We start from the raw sequence: 8,604 nt of genomic DNA on the forward strand, positions 1-8,604 counted from the left end.
GGGAAAAGACAGACGCTTTAAAATACTGAAGTATTAAACTCCAGAATGCGCGAGACAAGGATCAGGGCTTTTATCGAAATAAGTAAAAGTTAAGTAGATTTGGAGATTGCTCTATATTTTATTTGTATCGAGGCTAAAGTGGTTATGAAGATTCTCTTCGTTTCTTTGTTACAATTCCTGATTTAGCAAAATGTAAAATTCACGAGGTTCAATTTGGAGGATAGTTCCTTATTCAAGGATGCATCTTGTAGGGATTCCGATAGAGAGTGTGCAGTGGACTCCGTCCTCCACGTTCTCGGATACGTGGCTTGATCGAAAAGGCGTTATCGAGAAGAACCTTGTCAAAAGATCCTTTTCTTTTCACTGTCCTCGATTAAAAGTATTATAAAGTTTATAAGTGTCGAGGATCCATTCGAAACATCACAGTTATCCCCTTTTACTGTTTCTAACTGTATTCTTTTTTATGAATCTTTTCCTGCTCAAGTGATCACCTAATCTAGTGGAGTATTTCACCAAGAATGTCTTTATTATTGTTAAGTCAAAATCTAAAAGCGATTCTCACGTTCTTCAGATATTAAGATAACGAGCGCTATTTCGACGATGGAAATTACTAAAATGGCGATATCACGTACTAATCTCCAAAACTTCATAGTGTTTTTTATATCTCGTTAGTATTTTTAAAAATCATGTGTATTTAGATCAATAATCTAAAATGATAAAGTCTATGGTAAAATTTGGATTGCAAAAAATTCAGTATTGATTAAGTTAAATCATTTTTATTCGTCTTTACAGTAAAATAAGTGAAATAAATAATTTGTTGGATTTAATTTTAATTTCAATCACTGCTGATGCTACCAGAGATGTTATAAATTTTTTGTATGGTGAATCGATAACGTTGGAAATTGCATAAAAGTAACAAGATGATTTTCTATCTTATAGTTTGTCTATGGGCGTAAAAATTGGGCCTAATACTGCGCCGTTAACTAGATTTGAATTAAAAAAGAATTAATTTTTCTACACATTTTTGTTTACACGTTATTTTAGTGATTTGTGAAGTAGTTCATACTTATTTAATTCATATAACTTGTTCTATACTCAAAAAATAATGTATGATCAATTAAATGTTTGGTAAAGATCTTACGGGTAACGGTTTAAATAACTTAAATCTTATTCAGTTTTAATAACTTTGTTATTTTTATATAATACTGAAAACAGTTAGAAATCATTTTTGCAATTCTATTAGGTTTTATATATTAAATAATATATTCATTTTTTATTTTTATTGTATCTATTTCAAGATTCAGTGTAAAATTATATTTATATTAACTTTTCAGTTCGACGTAAAGGTGTAGTTTTAATTAAATTCTTTCGGTTATGTTTATAATATATTTTATTGTGGATATAATTAACGTTTTATAATTATGGAAAAATCTATGGATGTATTTACATGGATTTATCAATTAGAATGTCCACCTACAATATTCAACGATTCAGTAAAACAAATGTTTGTATAAAATTCCATAAATTTATTTTTACTTACATATAATGTGTCTTATAGCTTTATTCTTGATTATGTATGATATTACTTAAATTATGATTATATACATATTTCAATTTTAAATTATCTATTATTTGTGATAGGTTGTACTCAGGCCTTGCTGGACTGATGTGGGATGATTTAGCTGAGGTTATATTTAATGCTAAAGAAGCAAAAACAATAAGAAAAAATGTCTTATTGTATCATTTAAAACAGAAAACATCTAATAAAGTTGTTCAGTGTATGAAAAATTTATTAGAATTAAAATCAGAAAAAATTAATTTAAGGGATCAAATATCTGAGTTAGAGGAGGAATATGAACAACAAGATTTTAGAGTTAGGCAAAAAGGTATGTTATTAACAAAAATATGACAAAGAATATATATTTAACAAATATTTTTATTTAGTCCAAAAACTAAGAGATATTTCATCTAAGCGTTCCATCATAAGAGCAAGACGAGATTTACTTCAGATGAAATATGATCAAACTAATACACAACTTCATGATTGTAATAATATGAGATTAGTTTGTCAACATTTAATGCCACAAACTTGTAAAGATTTAGATCATAAAGTACTAAGGGAAATGTCAGATGTAGTGACAAGTCTTTGGACTGGAGCAAATAAAAGACAAGTATGTATCTATATATCATTGTAGACAATGACAATTACATCTATATTATTTAGATTATATTTATAGGTATGGGATATAGTATCAAGTAATCTTAGTCACATTGAAGTATCTACATTATGGCATTATTTATATCAAAGCTTAACTGAAGATTTGGATATATTAATTAAATCAGAAAATATGAAATCAGCGGAGCCAAATGGAAAACACATAAATATTGGTATTGCTAAAACATATGGACAGCATATTTCTATAGTCTCCAAACGATTATTATACAATGCAAGAACAAGTAATCATCAACAAAATGTTTTGGAATATATAGAAAAGATTGAGGTATGTTCAATATTAGTTAAATATAAAAAATTAAATATTAAATATTAACTTTGTTAATCTTAATCCTAATTTTAGACAGCTTCAAATAATTCTACAGATATAAGTGAGTGGTTAGCATTAGCATTAGAAGTGCACAAATTAGAAAGTGAGCAAAGAAGTTTACAAAGAGAGATTGATAAAATTCGGGATGATTTATATGAAAGTAACACATTTGCATTTGATCTAACACAACTAGTTCTAGAAATTCAAAATACTAGTGCTGAAATTGTATGTTAACATTTTATAATTATTGTAGTGTGTATATGTATACATAATTATTTTTGCATTAATTTTAAATTAATTCTAGACAACATGTATACAAGATATACAGCAATCGTTAAACCTTTTGAAATCTGCACCAATGTTTCTCATGAAAACAGAAGAAAAAATAAATGCGGAGTTACAAAAAATAATAACAATGCGAAATGATGGTTATGACTGTACAATGTTAAAAAATGATTTATGTACTGAATTGGATATATTTCATGATGTTTTAGATCTTAATGCTTTAAAGAAAGTCATGTTAAAAGGAGAAGTTGGAATTTACAGGTCAGATTTCTTCCATATTGTAAAAATTTATTACTTTCTATTTCTAAATCTAAAATAAAAATTGTAAATTGATTTGTATATTATGCAAATGTTTTAGGCATACGAAAAGTTGTTTCAGTGAAGCATCTGTTTCAATTAATAACTCCCAAATTTCAAATCTTGCATCATATTTTCCATTGATTCAAATTCCTATATATTCTTTAATAGAATGTTATAAAAATCTAATTTCAATGTTCATGTATAAAAAATTAGAATTCTTAGAAATTGAAGAAAATCTAAATACATTTCATTTACCGCCAATAACATATGAGGAGAATAATTATAATACAGTGGAACTTTTGAAATTATCACAAAATATTAATACGAAAACGAGGACAGAAATTGATGAATTTAATGAAATCTTAAATGATTGGTAAGTATTTCAATTACAATTAATATTTTGACTGTGAATGGATATTAACGTTTGTATTATTACTAACAGGGTGAATCAACCAGTTCAAAAAGTAATGGAAGTTATTGAAAAAGCTGTAGACGGTGCAACTTTCCCAGAGTGGATCGAATTTTACGATTTATTATTATATAGGTTACAAAATCCTACATAGTTATGTGTATAAACGTGTCCTGTTTTTTATAATCCAAAATTTTTATAATATAGAACTACATATGTATAATAGAATAATTTATATATTTTGTTATTAAATTTTGTAACATTAAAAATATAATTGTTATTTACTGTGTTGGCAACTATATGATTTTAAATAAGAAGGAAAATTCAAAATTTTCAGGCAGTATCATAATTCCATGTAGTCTGTTCAACGAGACGAGGCTTTAAACTTAAAATTTGATTGCTACGACTGCAATAGCTGCCGGCTAGTGATTAGTAACTAGCGTCAATAGAGTTTCACTAGTCGGCAGCCAATAACTGCAGTCACAGCGTCATATTTTGTTTACGTTTACTCTCGTCTCGTTGAATGGGCTATAGTATCCTAGTATTTATAGTGACTTTATCAATACTCATAATCATGGCGGGTTTTGTAAGCAGCGTGTTTATAAGTTTAGTCTACAGGAATAAAAACTAAAAAGAATTATTTTGTATAATGTACAAACAATAATTGTATCTCTACACTTTTACGATTAAAGAATTTAATTTATTGTGGGATAAAATGCTGTCAGTTGTTCTGAAGTCTGTATTTGGTTATGATGATTTTAAAAGTGATATTCAGAAACAAGCAACCACTGCTGTTTATAAAGGTTGATGTCATTTATAAATAACAAATATGTGGAATTTACTTATTTTTTTATCGGCATTAAAATTTGTTGTTATTCTTAATATTTCTGAATAAATCAACTACAATAAATTAAACATTTTTAGCCAAACAAGATGTATTTGTGTGTATGCCAACTGGATCTGGGAAATCACTTTGTTTTCAATTGCCAGCTTTAATGAAAGAAGATAAAATCACAATTGTTTTTTCACCATTACTAGCTTTAATAAAGGTATATATATGTTACAAATATGTATCATACATTAGCATCATATAAAGATGTACAATATCCAAAAACAAACTAAATCTATCATATAATGTTTTCTTATTGTAGAATCAAGTTGACTTTTTAATAAGTAAGAAAGTTAATGCAAACTCATTGAATTCAAATACATCCACTAAAGAAAGAAATGCAATAATGAAAGATTTGGCATCTAATTCTCCAAAAATCAAATTATTGTATGTTACTCCCGAAATGGGTGCACAGCAACATTTTCAAGTAAATGACTAATTTACAATTGTGATAGAATTTCCAATGGATGTATGCATATTAATTAATTATTCAAATTACCTTTTTATAGGCCACAATAACAAGATTGAACAAAATAAAAGCATTATCTTATTTTGTTGTTGATGAAGCTCACTGTTTGAGTCAGTGGGGTCATGATTTTAGACCTAGTTATAGAGAATTAGGAAAGTTTAAAAAATTATGTCCTAATATTCCCATAATTGCATTAACAGCTACTGCTGCAAAAGAGGTAAGTATGTATACTTGTATATAAACTAAAGTTATTAACAAAGGTTTAAAATTTAAATAGTGTGAGATATATTATTATAGGTGAAAGATGATATACTCCAATGCTTAAATATGAAAAACCCTGCCATATTCTCAGTTCCTGTATTTCGACCTAATCTTTATTATGATGTATGGTTTTTAGAAATATTAGACAAGCCATTTGAACATTTAAGAAATTTTGTTATAGAAGCTCTTGATTCCCAAGATAAATCCATTCCAAAAGTAAGTTACTGTGCATGATAAACTTATAATATATGTAACATATGTTAGGTAACATACATAAGTACATAATATGTAACATATATAAAAAAATTAATTGCAGGCCAAAAGAAATTGTGGTATTATTTATTGTAGAAAAAAGGAAGCAACCGAAGTAATTGCACATAAATTATCCAGTTCTGGTATACCTGCTCTAGCGTATCATGCAGGTAAATGTTATTATTATCCCTAATACTCATGAAACTAACAATGATAAAACAACTAGTAATATATAACAATTATTTCTACAGGTTTAAAAAATCAAGAACGTAATGAGGTTCAAAATAAATGGACATCTGGTGAAGTACCTGTTATTGCAGCAACATGTAGTTTTGGGATGGGTGTAGACAAGGGCTCTGTTAGGTAAATTATTTTATTTCATAGGAAGCGTATGTTACTTTTACTGACATTTAATAGTAATATTGTAATTTTACGTGCAGATTTGTAGTGCATTGGACAGTTCCTCAAAATATAGCAGCATATTATCAAGAATCTGGTAGAGCTGGCAGGGATGGTAAACCAGCATTTTGTAGGATTTATTTTAGTAATAAAGAATATTCAGCTATTGCATTTCTTATTAAAGAAGAAATTACGCGAAAAAAGTCTGAGCTTGTAAAATCAAATTGGAAAAATTTTGAAAAAACTGTTTCATACTGTCTTGAAACAAAGTAAGAATTATTATATTATCCAAGAATATCCTTTTATATACAAATATTTAAGCACAGTTTAATGGATTCTACAGATGTAGACATGCAGTGTTCTCTAAATATTTTGGAGATAATCCACCTCCATGCAAAGATAGATGTGATGTATGTAAAAAGAAAGATGCTGTTCAAGCAAGAATATCAAAGTTTGAAATGTGTCAAACTAGATCACAATCTCAATCTAAGTCTAGTAGCAATTTAGATGGTATTGCTTTACCAAAGTATGATGCTGAGTAAGTAATATATTTTTAAAATATTTGCGGTTATATATATTTTTTACTAAATTGTAATTATCTCAGTCTTAATTATTCTTATCTACAGTGAAAATGAATATGGAGGGAGATTAGATTCAAGGGAAAAATTATTAGCTGAAAGTAAACGGGAAACAAAAGAATTAATTGAAAAACAGTTTGCTATTCGGAGAAATAATAATAAAAGCGACGAGGTAAATATATCTAAAGGATAGATTTATATCTTTTTTATCTTTTTTCTTATCTGCATTTTTCCTACTTTAGTTAAAAAACCAAAATCGTGAAGATGCTAAACAATCTCATGTACGTGCACCTGAAAGTACTGATATAAAAATAAAAGGTTTAGCTGTGCAAATTCGTGAACATTTCTACAATCAATTGAGATCAGCCTTACTAGATAATTATGAAGCGGTTTTTCCCGAATCTAAAGGACAAATTCAAGAGACTGATATGCATAATTTAGCATATGATCTTGAATATAAAGAGTTATGCAGTAGTAAAATTGCAAATAAATATAAATTTGATATGTCTAAATTGGTATGTAATTTGGCATATTATATAGTTCATTCATACTTCATTCATGGTGCTTAATAACTTGAGTTTTTGCTAAATACAGATTTCTTCGATACGGAAATGTACTAGTTCTAATACGTTACATGAACATTTACGCGATTTTAACGCGAACAGTAAACAAAATAAGCGACCAGAATCTTTTAATGAATACGATAAAGAAAGAAATAATAGTCATTTAGAACATAACACAGAAGATAAATTAAGTAAACAAGCAAATAAAAATATTTTATGCCCTACATTTAAGACTGCTCTAGAACTAAAGAAAAGCGAAAAAATATTGGAAAACAAGCCTATTAATAAGAAAAATATATTCGAGGCAAGTATTTTGCAAGACGATAATAAAGATATCAATAAGATAGAATCAAAAGATAATGTTAGTAAAAATTGCTTCCTTTTTACTGAAGATGTGGTTGTTAAAAATAGTTATCTCACAAAAAAAGACAGTGAAAAAGTTATAACACAACATAAGACTACCGACTTTCAAGCATTAAGTGGTTTCACATGCGCTCGAAAGATTCACGAAGAAATGTTATTAAAGGATCACAATAAAAAGTCACAAAAATTTTCGAAAGAACCCACAAAGGAAAATCCCAAAACTAAAAAAGCGTCTCCCGCAAGTAAATCAGTTTATGAGCAAATTTTGCAATCTACAAAATCAAATTCTGTTGTAGTTATAGAAGATAATGAGAGTAATGGTAGTACTAATATCGAGGTTGAAAAAGAATCAAAGTGTCAAAATAAAAAGAAACGTAAAAATGTAAATTTATTTGAAAGTAACGTAAATACAAAATCGAATAAAAAGGTGAAGTTTGAAGAAAAAAAATGTTCTGTAATTAATGAGGAAAAGGTTACCAATATTGAAGACATTGAAGTAAATGAGATCTTTAGCGATAAAAATAATAAAATGGATCATGAAAAAATTGAAACCAAAGACATTAAAGATAAAAGAATATTTACAACAATAGAAGATGTAGAAAGAAAAGAAATGTCAGAACAGGAAAGCATAATAGTTGAACATGTAGAAATAAAAAAATGTTTGCAAGAGAAACATGGTAAAAAAGACCATTTAAAGCAATACACAGATAAAGATAAAAAGAAACTTGTACCTGCAGATAAAGCTACACAATTTAAAACTGTAAAAATTTTAAAATCATATTTAATGAAGTATTACCCATCTGAACGTATTCCTGATCGAACGACATTTTCAAAAATATGTAGAGAAATGCATTATACTCTCCTTGGAAAAAAGATATTTGGTAATGTACAATTTTAAAAAGTTTTCATCTTTTTATGTTATTCAGTTACTTTGAATTGACGGTAAATGTTTCAGATAAAGAGGGAATACAACAATTTGTTGCAAAATACATGACACAGAATTAATAGTCTTTGTTACAAGTGTCAATTCGAATATTATAGATAAACAATTACACAAATTTTGTATATATACCTGTATAAATATGAAATCGTAATTTGATTTTAAAAAAATTTTTTATTCATTATATATATTTATATCGGTATTGTACTTGTAAATTAAAACTCGAATTTCTTAAGTGTATCATTAAATGTATCTTTTTATTAAAATTTTTGTATTTGTAGAATCGAAGCGCTATTGTTTTTAATAAAGTATTTATGAGCTTATGCTTACAGTTTCTTATTTTTGCTTATAGA

The 8,604-nt window shown here is 27.3% G+C and overlaps 2 protein-coding genes across 5 annotated transcripts; both read left to right on the plus strand.

Moving 5' to 3' along the window:
• The first annotated feature begins 928 nt into the window (after nucleotides 1-928).
• On the plus strand, nucleotides 929-3,821 carry LOC132913174 (uncharacterized). Of its 3 annotated transcripts, none has more exons than XM_060971274.1 (9): nucleotides 929-1,143; nucleotides 1,335-1,504; nucleotides 1,642-1,886; nucleotides 1,945-2,171; nucleotides 2,238-2,501; nucleotides 2,577-2,768; nucleotides 2,848-3,089; nucleotides 3,187-3,501; nucleotides 3,571-3,821. In XM_060971274.1, the coding sequence occupies exons 2-9, from the start codon at nucleotides 1,422-1,424 to the stop codon at nucleotides 3,689-3,691; spliced, it is 1,689 nt and encodes a 562-aa protein (XP_060827257.1). In that variant the 5' UTR covers nucleotides 929-1,143; nucleotides 1,335-1,421; the 3' UTR covers nucleotides 3,692-3,821. The 3 variants fall into 3 exon arrangements, with proteins under 3 accessions (XP_060827257.1, XP_060827353.1, XP_060827440.1); XM_060971370.1 differs by having other exon boundaries at nucleotides 929-1,128; XM_060971457.1 differs by lacking the exons at nucleotides 929-1,143; nucleotides 1,335-1,504 and having other exon boundaries at nucleotides 1,714-1,886; nucleotides 1,974-2,171.
• Nucleotides 3,822-4,111: 290 nt separating this feature from the next.
• On the plus strand, nucleotides 4,112-8,584 carry LOC132913006 (ATP-dependent DNA helicase Q5-like). 2 transcript variants are annotated; one of them, XM_060970927.1, is made up of 13 exons: nucleotides 4,112-4,340; nucleotides 4,462-4,586; nucleotides 4,689-4,853; nucleotides 4,936-5,112; nucleotides 5,193-5,372; nucleotides 5,473-5,578; nucleotides 5,660-5,771; nucleotides 5,849-6,076; nucleotides 6,151-6,345; nucleotides 6,434-6,557; nucleotides 6,628-6,900; nucleotides 6,980-8,192; nucleotides 8,267-8,584. In XM_060970927.1, the coding sequence occupies exons 1-13, from the start codon at nucleotides 4,253-4,255 to the stop codon at nucleotides 8,314-8,316; spliced, it is 3,036 nt and encodes a 1,011-aa protein (XP_060826910.1). In that variant the 5' UTR covers nucleotides 4,112-4,252; the 3' UTR covers nucleotides 8,317-8,584. The 2 variants fall into 2 exon arrangements, with proteins under 2 accessions (XP_060826910.1, XP_060827002.1); XM_060971019.1 differs by lacking the exons at nucleotides 4,112-4,340; nucleotides 4,462-4,586; nucleotides 4,689-4,853 and having other exon boundaries at nucleotides 4,992-5,112; nucleotides 5,173-5,372.
• The last annotated feature ends 20 nt before the right edge of the window (nucleotides 8,585-8,604 follow it).

This window comes from Bombus pascuorum, chromosome 1, assembly GCF_905332965.1.
Source record: "Bombus pascuorum chromosome 1, iyBomPasc1.1, whole genome shotgun sequence".
NCBI classification, from domain to species: Eukaryota; Metazoa; Arthropoda; class Insecta; order Hymenoptera; family Apidae; genus Bombus; species Bombus pascuorum.

Excerpts from the sequence above, each read along its gene's own strand:
- LOC132913006 (XM_060970927.1), top strand. The coding sequence starts at position 4,253 with ATGCTGTCAGTTGTTCTGAAGTCTGTATTTGGTTATGATGATTTTAAA. Across the intron at positions 6,346-6,433 it reads TTACCAAAGTATGATGCTGA|TGAAAATGAATATGGAGGGA; the intron begins GTAAGTAATATA and ends TCTTATCTACAG. Across the intron at positions 6,901-6,979 it reads AATTTGATATGTCTAAATTG|ATTTCTTCGATACGGAAATG; the intron begins GTATGTAATTTG and ends TGCTAAATACAG.
- LOC132913174 (XM_060971274.1), top strand. The coding sequence starts at position 1,422 with ATGGAAAAATCTATGGATGTATTTACATGGATTTATCAATTAGAATGT. Across the intron at positions 1,505-1,641 it reads AACGATTCAGTAAAACAAAT|GTTGTACTCAGGCCTTGCTG; the intron begins GTTTGTATAAAA and ends TATTTGTGATAG. Across the intron at positions 3,090-3,186 it reads GGAGAAGTTGGAATTTACAG|GCATACGAAAAGTTGTTTCA; the intron begins GTCAGATTTCTT and ends CAAATGTTTTAG.